Source organism: Dermacentor albipictus, chromosome 7, assembly GCF_038994185.2.
Source record: "Dermacentor albipictus isolate Rhodes 1998 colony chromosome 7, USDA_Dalb.pri_finalv2, whole genome shotgun sequence".
NCBI classification, from domain to species: Eukaryota; Metazoa; Arthropoda; class Arachnida; order Ixodida; family Ixodidae; genus Dermacentor; species Dermacentor albipictus.
In genome coordinates, this window is record NC_091827.1 from 130,709,127 (window position 1) to 130,726,607 (window position 17,481).

General features: G+C 45.6%; 1 protein-coding gene across 4 annotated transcripts in view; it reads left to right on the top strand.

The window, feature by feature from the left end:
* The window catches only part of brun (trafficking protein particle complex subunit brun), a 663,235-nt gene that overhangs the window by 217,826 nt on the left and 427,928 nt on the right, over window positions 1–17,481 (top strand). For all 4 annotated transcript variants that reach the window (XM_070522710.1, XM_070522707.1, XM_070522708.1 and 1 more), the window contains 2 exons: window positions 5,500–5,622; window positions 9,604–9,667. In XM_070522710.1, coding sequence (XP_070378811.1) covers window positions 5,500–5,622; window positions 9,604–9,667 — 187 coding nt within the window. The remainder of the gene's footprint in view (window positions 1–5,499; window positions 5,623–9,603; window positions 9,668–17,481) is intronic.

Below are 17,481 nucleotides of genomic sequence, written 5' to 3' on the forward strand. Positions count from 1 at the left end.
CGGAGGCGTTGGGCCTATTGGAGCGGCAGTTCTCGAGCACCGTCAACGTACTGGTCGAGCGACGTCGATTCACATTACGTCGGCAACTGCCGAATGAGCCAATACGAGAGTACGTCCGTGCTCTCCGACAGTTAGCAAAGACGTGCGACTTCGGGCAGTTCTTGGAAGCGGCTCTACGAGACAGGGTTGTTGACGGAGTACGGAGCACTGAGTTGCGACAGAAATTGCTTGTGAAGGGGTCACAACTTACGGTCGCAGAGGCAGTGGAAATGCTGCATATGTACGAGCAGGCAGCAAAGGGTGTTGTGGTCTATGACCAAGGGTCGTCACAAATGGACATAGTGCAGCACGTATCTCAAGGCAGAAGCCTAGACAGCGACGTGGCAATGACGCCGGTGCGCAAGAATTACCGGTGCGGCTCTACAAGACACCTAGCTAATTCACAGGAACGCAAAGCACGGGGGAAATGTTGCTCCCAGTGCCACAGGATGGGACATTTCCGAGCGGTCTGTGGCAGGTCGGCGGAGTGGGACGTGTGGACGGTCTGAATCGACGGCGCTAGCGAGGAGGACGTGCTCACTGTGCTGGCGGTCAGACAAGTGGAACGAAGGACTTTGGTCGTTGACGTCGTTATTGAGAACGAGCCACTTCAGTTGCTGGTAGGTACTGGGTCATCGGTGTCTATTTTGCCAGACCACATTTATCGAGCCAAGTTCGCCAACAGTTTCCCGTTGACTATGGCTTCAGCGACGCTGCGGGATTTTTCACAGAAGAAAATTCCAGTCTTGGGATGGTTCACAGCCAGAGTTGTACATCGGAACAACTCGGCTTGCCTTTGATTTTATGTTGTTCCCTAAGGCATAGCATTACTAGGACTGGATGGGGTCCACAAGCTACAGTTGCACATCATCGGTTCTACACTGGAGTGTCTGCAAGTCACGGTCAGCCCCCAGTCGCTTCCTCCTAAATTATGTGAGTTTTCCTTTCTTTTCGCTGATAAGTTGGGATTAGCGAAAAACTTTGTACATTCTGTGAAGTGGCACGCAGATGTAAAACCAGTAGCAGCGAAGGTTCAATGTTTGCCCCTGACGCTGCGAGAGAAAGTAGCGGCTGAACTGGCAAGATTATTGGATGCAGGCATTATAGAAAAGGTCAGTGCTGCGGAATGGGTGTCTCCTATAGTGGTTGTGCAGAAGAAGGATGGAACTATTCGTCTATGCTTCGATTTGCGCAAGCCGAACAAAGCAGTAGTCATTGATGGATTCCCTTTGCTGCACACGGAGGAACTGTTGCATGCGCTGAGCGGAGCAGCATGGTTCTCGAAATTGGATCTTGCTGCAGCCTACCATCAAGTGGGATTAGCCGAAGAGAGTTGCGAATTAATGACGTTTATTACGCACGAAGGCTTATTTAGGTTCCGCAGAGTGTGTTTTGGCCTCCCATCGGCACCAGCCGCGTTTCAGCGAATGATACAAGAAATCTTGAAAGGCTGCAAGGGCATGTTGTTTTATATCGACGACATCATAGTCTTTGGAAAGGCTAAAAACGAGCACAACCGTAACCTTCGCGAGGTATTGCATCGGATCGCTGAGGCGGGGCTGCAGCTAAATCAGAAATGCTTGTTCGCTGTCAAGGAACTCTCCTTTTTGTGTCACCGTGTGAGTGCAAGTGGTCTTGCCCCACTCAAGTCAAAAGGCGGATGCTGTGATTAAAGCAAAAACGCCTGCCAATGTAGTATCGCTGTGGTCTTTCCTTGGGCTCGTAGGCTATTACTCTCATTTTCTTCCCAATTATGCAGAGGTGGTGGAGCCGCTGCGACGACTTCTTCGTAAAGGACAGAAGTTCGTGTGGGATCAGAGCACCTAGGAGAGTTTTTGCAGGATCAAGGAGATGCTGTCATCATGCGGGGTGGTGGCTATGTTCAATGAGTCTTTGCCTGTACAAGTGACCACTGACGCCTCGGCATATGGACTGGGAGCTGTGGTACAGCAGCTGGTCAACGGAGAAGTACGTACAGTGGCATTCGCTTCGAGGACACTAACTCCTACAGAACGCAAGTACTCTACCGGGGAACGAGAGGCACTGGCATGTTTATAGGTGGGCGAACATTGGCACGTTTATCTGTGGAGCCGCAAGTTTATCTTACGAACTGATCATCAGGCTTCGGTGACACTGCTGTCCACAAATGGGGAGGAAGACGCCCACTGCGTATTGAAAGCTGCTGTGCTAGACTTTTGAGATACAACTTCACTCTGCAGCACACAAAGGGGAACACCAGTTTCGTTATGGTTGCACTTTCTGGGTTGCCTTTGACCTCTGCAGAGGACGAACCCGTGGAGGAAGTAGTTGCTGTGGTTTCCAGCATGATCACTAAGAGTGAGTTGCAAGCAGAAACAGCTGAGGATTCATTACTAAATGAGGTGGCGCAGCATGTTACGTCCAGATGGCCGGAAAAGGGCTGTTTAGCTGGAAAATTGAGGTTGTTTTTTCGTATAAAAGAAGAGCTGTCGGTTATAGACGGGCTACTGTTTCGCACGGAACGGGTCGTTCCCCCATCGACACTCGCTTCCAGGCTGGTCATGATGGCACATGAATCGCATCCAGGCATTGTAAGGACCAAACAACGGTTGAGGGAACAGTACTGGTGGCCCGGAATAGACAGTGATGTTGAATAGCTGGTTAGCAATTGTGCTATCTGCAAAGCATCAGATAAATCGGCAAAAACCGTAATGGCCCCATTGGAGCCAGTAAAGTGGCCCGAGAAGCCGTGGGAAAAGTTGGGAATCGACATCGTTGGGCCGATGGAGCGAGCCCCTCCGGAGTGCAGGTTTGCAATCACTATTATTGATTACCACAGCAAGTGGCCCGAGGTGGCATTTGTGTCCACAATCACTGCACAGGCAGTAGTGAAAGTGCTTTTGGAACTTTTTGCGAGAGAAGGGTACCCGAAAAGTATTGTGACTGACAATGGGCGTCAGTTTATGTCGACATGTTTTGAGCAGTTTTTACGAGATCGGGGAATCCAGCATTGCGTTACAACATTGTATTACCCGCAATGCAATTGTCAGATTGAAAGGTTCAACAGCGTTCTCTAGGAATATATTCAGGTTGCGGCATTGGAACGAAGGCCACTGAAGGAGGCAATCTGGGACTACCTGGGTGTTTACAGAGCCACCCCACATGCAACTACTGGAGCGTCACCGGCTTACCTACTGCATGGAAGAAGACCCAGAACAAGATTGGATGTTGTTGGCCTCCCAGAAAGGGAATTTTTCGAGGAGCTGCGTGTCGCCATAGAAAAGTTGAAACAGCGCGTTAAGGAGCAGCAACAACGAACAAAGTACACCGATGAAAAATGAGATGCCAGAGCGTCTATAGGGTTGCTAACACATACCCGCGCTTTTTTCTTTATAACATAGGCCTCGAACAGCTCCCGTGTACGATGATCCCTATGACGGTATAGAATTTTTGTTTTTCTAGAAGTGGAAGGCACACCTTCTTTGTCCTGTTTTCACAAGCCCTGCAGTGTTTGGCGACGTGGGAATGCTCTGCCTTACTCTTAAAATGTCCTTTTCAACAGATATTAATACGGCATCCGGTCTGACCGACATAAACACAGCCGCAGGAGAAAGGGCATTCGTAAACCCCACTGCATGTGCAAGGAACAAACTGTAACCTGTGGCTTACATGGCAAACACAAGGGCTATGGCTAGGAATCTTTTCAATATTTCTCAGGACCTGTGCACACAGACAGGCCATTTTTAAAGGAGTAGAAAACACTACATTCACCCCATGACGTTGCACCACATTTTTCAAATTTTGCGGCACCCTATGCTGGTAAGGGATCACAGCATGTCTCTTACGCCCCTGGTTGTCTTGAGATGAAACTGTGAAGTTACACTTAACTTTCGTAATCAATTTTTCGCAAGCCACTGTTACCACAGAGCTCAAATAACCAGTTGTATTTAGTCTAACCACTTGATGTTCAACACTCTCCATTACTGTGTGGCTGCATGATTTTATCAGCGCAGCACCAATGCTGGACACAACAATGCCGTTTTTTACTGTTTTAGAATGACTTGCAGAAAAACTTAACGGTGCTTTCATGGATCTGGGACAAAGTAGCCAGCAGGTATGAGCCACTTCAAAGTGCAGGTGACTATCCAAATACTGTAGTTCGTTCTCATGAGGGTATTCAACCGTGAACTTAAGTCCTAGCCCCGATTTTTAAAATACTTTCTGAGTGTCAAGAACGCAGTCCTCCAGCCCTCTCGGGACTGGGTTCTCATTCTTCTCATTCTTGTTCTCGTTCTCATTCATCCATCCTCAGGACTGGGTTCTTGACGCTCAGAAAGTATTTAAAAAATTGGGGTAGGACTGCCGTAGGGTAGGAAAATGCCGAAAGCTGGGCCCCAACTCGCGCAATATGCAACACATCCTTGGCTTAACCATGCTAAGCCTGGCCATTTTTTCATCCACTTTCATTTCCATTAATTTATGGTTTCTTTATTTCATTTATTAAGCACAAGTAATTTCCCCTATGTTGTCCTTGGTGTCAGTGTTTGTTGGCTTCTTATGATATGACTAATTAAATACTCAAGGTGTTTATGTATAATATGCTGCAGAAACTTACAGCAGTTAGATATAGAAGAAATTGGTCTATAAATGGTAATCGGTGATCTGTTGCTTGTCTTAAACTCTGGAGTAACATTTGCTGTTTTACACTTGCAAGGAACGATCATCAACTTCAGTGATTATCAAAACATCATAGACAGGACCACCATTCTGTGCATTGCTTTAGGTACACGGCCTGATCCTGTAGTGGTGTCGTCCAGTTTTGAGGAGGAAAGGCAGAAATATCAGGAAGAAGTAGAAGCAGGGCTGGAACCTGGATTGGTGCTGCTGTCACCTGCAGTCTGGAAGCACTGTGAGCCCCAGTTGGTGCAACATGCGTCTACAGTATCCAGAGGATATTCAATCTCACTGATTCGTAGCAAGAACTTTGCCTAATCTGATTGCATGCATAATGTATGGTATATGGTTGTTAACTCGGGAATGCAACAGCTCTAGAATGGTATAAATAGTCTTGAAGGCACATCCAACAACTGATGGCTGCTATCATTGAAACTTGAGTGTTCAGAAACAATGCAGAAAAGATGCACACAAAAGCAACGAAACAGATGCTGCTTCTTTTGTCCTGTCCATGTCTTTTCGGCACTGTTTAGTGAGATGAAGCTATGTCAGCTTGCCCAAATGTCAGTTATATTATTCTTGGCACACAGTTTTGGCACTTCACTATCACTAAAACATGACAGTTTATAGCCATCGTATTTTTTGTCTGCCTTTGTGATTTCTTACACTGAGGTGGTGGTATGTGTCACACATCGTAATGTGTCATTTGCTAAGCTGTATCAACTCGATAGGTGGGTCTAGCTGCAGAAGTGACTGCAGCATTATCAAGAGCAGCAGCTGCATCTCATTTGTGAATGTGTGCTGCAGGTGTCATGGTATAGCTCCCTGGCCCATCTCTATCTGGAGCTGGGCCTGGGGCGCAAGGCAGCCTTCTACACCCGGGTGGCTGCCCTCAAGTGCATGGCAGTGAAGCAGCCTGACCCTGTCCAGGTAGGAGATTGCATCAGCGCTGCACCAACTGAGGAAGTACAAAGTGTGTAAGAGCTGCGAGCTGAAATGAAAGCTTACACTCATGTGTACCCTACTCTCGACAAGGCAGGCTCACCTGTGCCAAACCTGCTTGGCACATGCTTAAGCGTCCATGATGCTGACAACTGTGATGGAACCTTTCATTGTGCCTACTTGAGGTCGGGCCCAGAGTGATAAAAGGTATTCTTGTAATCAAAGAAAGCTTAACTTCTAAAGGAGCATGCAGGCTTTTCCCCCCAGGGATAAAAAAACCTTGCCTACATGTGGCACATAGGGGATCAGCATCGCAAGAGACTACTGGGGTGCATGCAGTGGTCCCTCTTTTGTCCTCTTGGAGGCAACAGCCAATGCTGCTCCATCGTTTTCAAGGAAGGGCCCTAAGCTAAGTCCGAGGCCTGCAGTGTGCACCTGAGTGCCTATCCCGCCATTGCCTTTGGGGGCGCAATGGAGGTTGACACCCAACAATCAGCACTCTCTCAAGCGCACTAAGAGTGATATGATCCCAGTAATGGCACGAAAGATTGTAAGTATTATGATGTTCATGTAAACAGTGCTGGTGCTTTCAGAGATACAAATTGTGTCTAAAAGACCACGAACACACTTGCTAATTATCAAGAGGATTTGCTATAGTCAGACAAGCCTTAAGTCCTACATGACAATTTAAACTGCGAATATACTTTCGAGGCTGTGGCCATTACAGTCTTGCTGTTTAGGTCTGTCGCCATTTGTTCACATTACATTCCATCTCTTGCACAAGTCAGAGTATTTGAAAGTTAACACAACAGCTACTGGAGCCTTTTCTTTTAGTAGGAGATTGTAACGCTCACTTTTCTCTTTGGGGTGGTGCTAAAGCTTACCAAAGAGGGCAAATTATTCAATATTTTACTTTGTCTAATAACATGTGTACTTAAAACGTACTTAAAACTGAGGTACACCAACATATTTTTCAAGTCTCTGTAATTTTAATTGCTTCCTGCTCACATCTGTAGATATTTTAATGGGAAGTCCTGAACACTGCATATGGCATTAACCTGCAGTTATCACTCTCATCATCAGTACTCACTATGTTGTGAACTGTGCCCTTGGAAACTAAATATGGCAGAAAGACTGCAGTGGATCTTGACTTTATCCATTGGTCTATGCTTGTTCACCAGTCAAAATCATCTCATTTCATTTCATTTTATTACCTTAAAGACCCCATTCGGGGTATTACATAAGGGGTGGTTAACATGTGAACATAAGAAAAGGCAGGTGTTACATTGAAATACAAGTTTCAACAGTTTCTAGAAATTGTGAATGACATGTGATGGCAGCGACATTAATGGGTAGGTCGTTCCAGTCCTTGGCAGCTCGAGGAAAAAATTATGATTGAAAAGTGACAGTTCGTGTTCGAGGACGAGAAACTTGGAGTTGATTGCTGGTGCGCTGTGACATGCGTGAAGATGATGGCTTTACGTAAGGCGGGCGGTTTAGTGAGCTGTAAAAAAAATTTGTGATAAAGAGAGAGCATGGCGATGCGACGACGAAAAGCAAGAGATGCCAAGCTAGATTCTGCCTTTGAGTGTGAAATGCTGATGTTATATGAATATGAAGAATAGATGAATCTAGTCGCACTATTCTGAACCGACTCGAGTGCATTGATGATATATGTTTGATGAGGGTTCCAGATGGCGGCGGCATATTCCAGATGTGGTCTGACAAATGATTTGTATGCGAGTAGTTTGACGTGCTGTGGAGCATGACGAAGATGACGCCTCATGAACCCAAGGGACTTGTTTGCTGACGAGATTACGTTAGTTGCATGCACATTCCAGGAAAGGTCGTGGGACAGGGTTACGCCTAAGTACTTATAGGCCCAGTAGAACTGATTCTACTGGGACGTTTGCAATTGTGTAAGTAGACAGATAAGGATTACGACTGCGGGAAATTGAAATAAATTTGCACTTGTTAGGCTTTAAGGCCGTTTGCCAACGGTTGCACCAGTCCTGCACGTTATTAAGGTCATTCTGGAGAGATGCTTGGTCAGAGATGTTAGTCACAGTACGATAAATCACACAGTCATCAGCGAACATACGAATAGGACAAGATACATGCAGCGGGAGATCGTTAATGTATATTAGGAAAAGAAGCGGTCCTAAGACTGAGCCTTGAGGGACACCTGAAGTGACAGGGAGGGGTTTGGAGGAGACGTTATTGACAAAGACGAACTGGGAATGATTAGTAAGGAATTCTTTTATCCATTGTACTACAAGAGGATCCAAGTTCAATCTAGATCATTTTATTAGCAAGCGGTTTTGAGGCACTGTGTGAAAAGCTTTAGAGTAGTCTAGAAAGATTGCATCGGTTTGAACGTTGTTATCAAGATTAACGTGGAGATCATTAAGGAAGATAGCTAGTTGTGTTTCACATGAAAGCCCTTTACGGAAACCATGTTGTGAAGGATGAAAGAAGTTTGCTGAGTCTAAAAAGTTTGATATGCAAGTATATGACATGTTCCATGATTTTGCAAGGAACACTAGTTAATGAAATGGGGCGGTAGTTTAAGGGGGAGTCTTTGTTACCTGCTTTGAATACTGGAATGACCTTTCCCACTTTCCAATCATCCGGCAAAGTACCTGTAGACAATGATTGCGTGAACAGAGTGAAACATGCCGCAGATATATGCTTAGTATTCATAAGGATCTTTGAGTTAATTTCGTCTACACCAGAAGAAGTACATAATTTGTTTTTTTCAATTATTGATAGTATACCATCTACCGAAAATACAATGGGCGGCATATGTGATGTTATGTTAGTAGGTAGTGGAAAGTCTGGAGTGGTAGTTTCTTTTGTAAACACGGAAAAAAATGCTGTGTTGAATATATCGGCGCACTCAGCGTCCGTGGTGGTGTCGCCTGCTGCATTCGTCACGCTGATGGTACGAGCTTCTTGGGGATTTAAAATGCGCCAGAACTGTCGAGGATGTTGAGTAAGTAGCTGGGGCAGGTCGACGTTATAAAAAGATTTTTTAGCAGTGCGAAGGGCACTCAGGTAGGCGTTCTCTGCCGTGTAGTATTTTGACCAAGCCTCAGTGCTTCCAAGACGCATGGCTAGCCGGAAGCGACGTTTCTTTTGGTTTTCAAGCTTCTTTAAAACTCTGGTGAACCATGGCTTATTTTGATTAGTGTGCATAGTTATTCTTGGTATATGTTTGTTTACGAGTTCATTAATTTTATTTTTAAATAGTGTCCAGTTTTCTTGAGGCGAGTGCATATGGAATAATGTCTCAACAGTTGAAAAGAAGTCACCTAACTCGTAATTAATAGCTTCGTAGTTCCCTTTATCATATAGGCATATAGTTCTGTTAGATTTTCGTTGTCACATGGGTTGAAAGGTGAAAGGTTGAAAGACTCTTGTTCATATGATATTAAAATAAGAATCTGATTATGCCGAAGGAGTGGGAAACCGCAGTAATGGTGTCATTATTAAAACCCTCCGCCTGATTCTTCCAGTAGCTATTGTCCTCACTGGCTATATGGCAAAATCCTACGAAAGTATCGTAAGTGTGCGACTGACATTGATGCTCGAAACATGACAATTATGGTACGAAAAGGGGTTTAACAACGAACCGCCTTATCCAACTTGAACACGAAACAAAGGTAGGCCTCTGCAATATTGTGGTGCTGAAAGAGGGCAAGACACGCTTGCCAGACTTGTCACCATGAGAGCAATCCAGAAAACCTTTCTTAGGGCAATAATTGTGGCTTTTCACAATAGTATTATGATATCACGAGATGCTCGAGAGACGAGCTGCCGCGAGAACGACGAAGTGGGTCTGTGCCTTTGGCGCGAGCGAGTGTTGGCTTGGCTCTCTGGCTCCAGTGTAAACAGCTTGTAAATAGCCTCTTTCGTCTGTGTCTTTCCATACGTAACAGTATGTTTTGCAAACCTTGTTGTGTGCAGTGCTACCAGCTTCTGCTCAAGAGCCTGCCTGGGTACAGAGTAAGCCTGGACAAGCCAGCCAAGGGTGAGGACATGTAGTGTAGTGGTGTCAGTACGACCCTGGCCTACGGAGTGGGCATAACGGTTGAGACACGGAGCTCCTCAGAACAAAGGAGCTTTGCGTCAATGGGGGCCAAACAAAGACCGAGTTTATTCAGCAAAGAGGAAAGGGAGCACGGCAGGGAACAATGTTGGGCACGGAGTGGTGCTAGCGCTCATAGCCATTACGAAACAGAAACTGAGGATATCGCATAAGCTCTCCGGGGAGCTTCAAAGAAAATATGCCACTCACTCTCCACACACAAGAAAAGCAAGAGCACTGAAAGACACTCAACTGTCTGACAGAAAAAGCAGAATTGTAAGCAGTTACACGGTGGATAAATTTTGCAAATTGTATCACTTATAGACACGTATCATTTACACATATGTAGGTGGTGTAGGACAAATGGAAAAAGAAATGCAATGAAAATTGTGACACTACATGCAATATGTTATTTAACTTGAAAATGAGTTGTGATTATATCACACCTTGTTCACGTTTTGCTCATCATCTTGAATTTCCATCTCCTGCATTCCCCGTCTTTTCCCTGGATGTAAGAACTGTAACACTCAAATGTTTGCTGGATCAAAACATCTTTATACATTTGAAAATTCAGGTACTACGTGTACCTATCAGACTTTTTTTTTCGACAGCAGGCATCCTTCGTTTCCCCCCTTTCTTTTTGGAAGAAAGCAAGCATGGAACACAAAAACATGGACAATGTACACTCAACTATATTGCACAACAGATTATAATAGAAGAACATTCACGCAATACATGATAAAAGAAAGGCAGTGCATATAGCCTCTTGGACAACACGGATGGGTGGCTCATTTCTTCAGTGTCAAGAATGACAGCTCTGTCGCCGTCATAGATTTGAGTGTGTGCGTAGTTCACGTTTATGCTGAGGATATGTGTGTGGATACTATTTACCTAGCAGGTATGTGAGAAAAGAGACTTCGGACATAAAAGCCGAATTTGTATGGGAGGGTTACCTCTGTAGAAGATAACCAAGGCAATAGGGCTACTTGGAGACATAATCCTTAAACCGTTGGGGGGGTTGTCCATGTCGTGTAGACCTATGGAGCACTTGTTCTGGTTGTCGAGTGGGACTAGAAGCATTGTTCTTAGGAGGTGAGCTGAAATTCTGAGGATCACTGTCCTGAGATCCTGCAGGAGGCATATGTTGTGATGGAAGCTCAGCAGATTCTTCCGCAGAGGATGAACTTGGTTGCGGGGGGGAAACAGGAGACAGAAATGGAGTGTGTGTAGCCGTAGCAAAACCTGTACCAGTAGAAACTGGAAGAAAAGGTGAAAAATCATCATCAAGGGATGAGTAGTTGCTGAACTCTCTTCATTAAGCTCTCAAGAGGGTTTTGCCAAGCTGAATATTTCACCAGTTTGGAAGCTTTTCAGCACTTGCCATTTTCAAGCTGAAATGTGCTCTGGCCTATCGGCCGTTGAATTCTGAAAGAGCCAAGGTACTTGGGACTTGTCTTCCTGGAGTTTTTCACCGTGACAAGATCACCTGGTTGCAGCTTGGGGTGTTTTGTTCCTCGGTTTTAGTCTACATAAACCTTGGTCTTGTGTTGCTTTTGTATGACTTGTTCTCTAACTTCCTGATGAAGCTTAGCGGAAGCAATCTCTGGACTGTTGGGAGCCATGTGTGCCATATCTAACTCGGTTTGAGGTTGACGACTATGCAGTAGCATGGCTGGAGAGACACCTGTCGACATGTGTGGGGAAAATCTGTAAATGGCTAGGTACTCCAGAACTGCAGAGGTAAGCTCACGTCTCGAGAAGGGCAAGGGCTACTTGGATGTATTCCTTCAGCATGCGATTGAATCTTTCTACCTTGCCATTTGCCTCAGGGTAGTACAGTGTAGACAAGAAATGCTTGATTCCTATTTCTTTCAGAAAGTTTCAAAATTCGTATGACACAAATTGAGAACCCTTGTTAGACATAATGGCATCAGGAAACCCTTCACGACTGAAAACTGAGAGGAGCAAGCGCATGACAGCTGCAAAATGACTGAAGACATGAAACCACTTTCAGGCCACTTGAAGTGATAATCTACCTGGACCACAGCAAAGCGAGCATGCTGAGGAGCCTGATCACTTGGACCAATGATGTCTATGGTCACTTTTTTTCCATGGCCAGAGAGGCCATTCAATAGGTTGGAATGGAGCAGCAGTTGGTTTGGCAGACTTATCTGCTTTCTGATACATGAAGCAGCTACAAACAAGTTCCTCTACTTGCCTGTCCATCTGAGGCCACCTGTAAATGCCTCGGGAGTCTGAGCTGTGTCTTAGTAATGCCCAGATGACCTTCATGAGCGAACGAGAGAAGTTTCACAGTGAAGCTGGAGGAATTATGCATTCTCCTTGGAGCAGAAGGTTATCCACGTAGGATAATTCAGACTGCAATCATGCATCTGGTTATAATTCTGGCAGAAGATCAGCAGCATTTCTCCACCCATTGACTGTTCTGTCTTTTAAGACTTGAAGAACAGGATCAGCCTGTGTAGCTGTTTGAAACGCCTTCTTAGTGATGCATGCTGTAATGAACAACACTATTTCTTCTTCTTGAGCTGGCTCAGTCTCAGGAGGAACAGGAAGGCACGACAACACATCAGCTATGACGTTATCGTCTCCCTTTCAGTACTGCGTTCTCTACTCGAGGTAGAGGGTGTAGTTTTGCTAAGACTTGTTGCACTGAAGCTAGAAGGCGGATGTCATGGTTGAAGCCTTTTGCAAGTCCCACTTGTCCCGACAATTGGTGAGAGCATTCTGCTGGAGCGTTGTGCAGTAGAGCCGATGACTAGATCCTTGGTTCAGCTGGAATTTATTGCACTTGCTGACAAGTGAGTTAAGATCCTTGAATGTTGATTCCTGGAGTTTGAATGGTGTCTAGGCTCACTAGAGAAGCATCCCGGTTCGTGACGTGGACTGTCACTACTGCATCCTTATTGTGGTACTTGAACCACGGAAAAATGTCCTGAATGCAATATTTCTTGCTGTGAACAATTCTTGAGTCGGAGACTCGAAGGAGACAATGGAAAAACCTTGAAATGTTCTTCGTACATGGTGCTCTTCATCAGAGACACTGTAGCTCCCGTATCCATGAGTAGTTTGATCAAAGTACAGTGCACTCCACTTATAGCAATACCACATATAACGATACATTGGTTATAATTATAGCCGATTTAACAGTGTCAACTTATACATAAGGCTATGAACAAAAAGCCAATATGTAGCAATATGTTATTCACTGCATATGAGATATAACGATCAAACTTTTGCCATCTGGCCGGCATTTTCCAAGCAAAATAATCGTGAAATTTTCATTCCTAAGTTCTCCTTAAATGAATGATGCCAAGACGGAGCGATATGTTTCCTTACGTTAGTTTGTATCTACTGTTCTTAGCCAGGGAGCACGTCGTGTCTGTGCACCAATTGCAAAAGCCACGGAGAACATTGCTAGTGTGCGCAGCAAACCACACGATGGCGCCAGCCACCTTTCATTGCCCACGATCAAGATATGCGTGAGGAGAGGAAAAAATAAAGAGAATCTGTGAAGCGAAGCAGTGTCCTCAGTTTTCCCCTTCTCAGCAATTGCGGAAATGTGCCACAGAAGCAGCAGTGGACAGCCTGATTGATAAAAGATGGCGCCGACAAAGCGCAATGTTGTATCGCTTGAAACGAAGCTGCAAATTTTGCAAAGCTCAAAGAAGTACGAGCTCACGAGAACATCTTGCTGGGCAAACTGGTATTGATTCATTAAACCTATTTTTAAGGTGCCAAAAAACAGCACATGGCACACATGAGAGGACAACGGGAGAGAGTGCCACTCACAACTACTATTTTTACAAAAGACACGTACATGTACAGTCAAACCGACTTATAACGATACTGGCTTTAATAATATATCAGTTATAACAATGAAAAGTTGCTGCACAGTTGTCTTTTGTATGTTTTCCATGGTGAAATAACCCACTTACTACAATGACCCGATACCGCAATCTCTGCAGGTTCGTCTGCGTCAGCAGGTGATTGGTGTGTTACGACACCACATACCCGAGCACATGAGGGTTGGACCCTCCCTCGTTTAACCATGCATGGCTTAGCCATGTCCGAGGAAAAGGGGATCCTGGGGATTAGACTGATGCTGAGTGTCATCGCCTTTAGGGCCTCTTGGCGGAGGCAACACACCCCTTCAGCCTCGGTTTCACGTAGACGCCCCCCCCCGACTGACCCACCCGGGGGAAATCGTTAGTTGGCTTTTCCTGTCTCTCTCTCCCTCCAGCCTTTGTCTTTCTCTCACTTTTCATCTTTCCTGTCTTCTCCTGGCTTCCGCTTACTTCCAATTTTTCCAGGCAGCAAAGGTGAACCTTGTGAGAATAGCCAACCTAGGTTATTTCATATTTGGTTATAGTGATAATGTACAGCTGGCATTTCCAGGACCTGTTTTTAAAGTCCCTGTAGCGTCCCCTTGTAGGGCTCCATGGTGGGTGGCTGGCATTATTGCCGAAAATTACATTTGTCTATGGCTAGTTCCTTTCCTCCCCTTCCTGATCGCCCTCAGAAAAGAGGACGCACTGAAAATGTGTTCCAGTTCTTTGCACGTAAAAGGCTGAACTTCCTACGATATCATGTCATTCACTCAGAAAAATCAGATGAGCAAGTACGAACAATCTCCCCTTTTCAAGTTTCGAAGTCTTTAACTGATGTCCTTGGTCCAGGCTACAAGGCATCAAGGATGGAAAATGGTGATCTCCTCTTAGAGCTGCATGATCAAAAACAATGCGAAAAGTTGCCCAGTCTAGTGCCATTTGGGGATGTTCCATTGGCAGTATCTCCATACTGTACTTTGAACACCACCCACGGCGTTCTCTCTGATGATGATTTTCTCCAGCTGCAAAGGCTGAGCTCTTGGAGGGCTTCAGTGAGCAGAATGTTGTCAATGTCAAGAGAATTAAGATGAGACAGGATGGCAAAAAAACTAAAACCAAGCACCTAATACTCACCTTTGGTTCAAGTGTTCTGCCCGAGTCCATAGAGCTCGGGTACATAAGCTCCGTGTTAGGCCATAAGTGCCAAATCCCTTCAGATATTTTAAATGCCCGCGTTTCAGCCACAGTTTGTGGAGCTGCCGAGGCCACCAAACATGTGCGAAATGTAGTGCCCGTGACCACACCTCTGAAGCTTGCGAGAACTCCCTCCACTGTGTAAACTGTGATGGGGAGCATGCCACATACTCGCGGTCGTGCCCATCCTGGAAAAAAGAAAAGGAAATTGTAACAATTAAAGTAAAGGAAAAATATAAGTTTCAAGGAGGCACGCAGGCGGGTATCGTACCTGCCCAAGAACACTTTTGCCAATGTGATCCATGAGGGGGCAGCGACACAAAGGCTTCCGGCTGCTGTCCGACCCACAAGCAGTGAGTCGGCAGTTACGCCATCTGCCCCCGCGGCGGTTGCAGCTAGCGCTGCTCCGTCTACCCAGCAGAAGGGGCCATCCACCTCTGGGCAGGTGGCCTCAAACATCTCGTCCAACGTGCCGAGACCTTCACGTCAAAAAAAGTGCTCGGAAGAGCGCGTGTCCAGTGCCTCGTAAGAGACGATGAGCACAACGACCAGCCAGACAGCTCCACCAGCGCCTAAGGAGCAGTGAGCATCTTTCGATCACTCCAAAAAATACAAAACTCCCATCACAGCGCCTCCAAAGGGCCCGTAAACTAATCTCAATATCTTAAACATACAGCACCCAACACATTTATCGTAATGGAAACACAAATACTACAGTCGAATGTACGAGGACTTCTACATAAACTCGAAGACATTAGAGAACTATTACACAAACATAATCCAAGGTTGCTGCGTGTTCAACAGACACATCTGAAACCCACATGCACAAACTTTCTTCGTCTGCACATAATCTATCTTAAAGACCACAATGAGGCTAATGCCTCCGGGGGTGTTGCAGTTGTTGTAGCCCCTTCACCGTTTTTTTATATCAACGAATTTCTCCACAAAACTGCTTATTTTTTTTATTCCTGATTTCGATTATTATTGCAATAAAAAGCATGTATTCGATCTTAAAAAAATATTTAAAGCAAACACGAAAACACGAGCAAAAAGAGCAAACACGAGCTGAAACCGGTTGCCACTCATCACCTCTCCGAAAATAGGTGTGAATAAGAGCTTGTTCCTGGACCAATACCAATCCTGTCGTGGCTTCTGCACAATTCCTTGCAACAGCAAGAGACCAAGAAACACCCACATCTCCTCCTCAGTCACCGGCACCCATTTTTTGACGCGGCTATGCTCACACGGACCGCAGCCCTTCACCTTCTCAGCAGCATTGCGGTTAGTTTCTTCGACCACCATTGAAATGAGTTCATCATCGAGGAAACGCTGAATATATTCAAGCAAGTCACCAGGCGAGCTTATAGTGAACGTCTTACCGGGAACTGCCAGAAAAGGAAACCGAGGAGGTCGTGTAGGAATGTTCGTGACGTCGATCTTCATCCACTGACGCGCGCTCGCAAAGTTCGCTTCCGAGCAATCATCTTCTTCATCAGAAGAGCTGCTGAGTACAACATCATCACTGTCATCCTCGCTCCCTGAAACAATGTACACATCAGTGTCTGAATCACCATCGTCTGACGAAGATGACGACGAAGAAAAGCGCCGTTTCCGAGAAGACGGGCCAGCAATACACGTGTCGCCTCCACTGGATGCCATTTTAAAACCAAGGTTGCCCTACGAAAAAAAAAGTTTACGCGGTTGAAGAAAAAGAAATTAAGCGGTCAGTGCTGCCATCTGTCGAGTAAAAATGCAAGCTACGCCACAAACGTGCGCCGCTCGTCCGAAACGCTGGAGGGAAGAACGTATTCAGCGCGGACGAGCTACACTCGTCCAAAACGGTTTGGGGACGGCCTGGCAAGGACGAGCACAGCTCGTCCAAAACGGTTAAGGGGGTAGACAAGTCTGTAGCTTGTCAACAGATCTCCCTCCAGACGCCCCTTGAGGCAGTGTCAGTTCGGGCAAACGTTTTCACCAAACAGGTGACTGTGTGCACTATATACATACCTCCCAACTATCACCTGATAAAAACCGATTACTCATCATCATCATCATCATCATCATCATCGGCCTATTCATGTCCACTGCAGGACGAAGGCCTCTCCCTGCGATCTCCAATTACCCCTGTCCTGTGCCAACCGATTCCAACTAGCACCCGCAAATTTCCTAATTTCGTCGCACCATCTAGTCTTCTGCCGTCCTCTACCGCGCTTCCCTTCTCTTTGTATCCATTCTGTCACCTTAGTGGTCCAACGGTTATCTAGCCTGCGCATTACATGACCTGCCCAGTGCCATTTTTTTTTCGCTTAATGTCTATTAGAATATTAATATTAGTATAATGTTTGCATTCTTCCAGTTTTCTGGGACCCTTGCAGTTGATGGACATTTCGTATAGAGAGCCGGCAGTGTTTCAAGCATTACGTCTCCTCCATCTTTGAATAAATCGACTGTTATTCCATCCTCTCCTGCTGCTTTTCCCCATTTCATGCCTTGCAATGCCTTTCTGACCTCATCTCTAGTTATAGGAGGAGCTTCCGTATACTGTTCATTATTATTTCGAATAGAGTGCTCCTGAGTCCTCTGGATACTGTAAAGGTCAGCATAGAATTATTCTGCTGATTTTATTATACCTTCGTAATTGCTGATGATATTACCCTGCTTATCTTTCAGTGCATATATCTTGGCTTGTCCTATACCAAGTTTCCTTCTCAC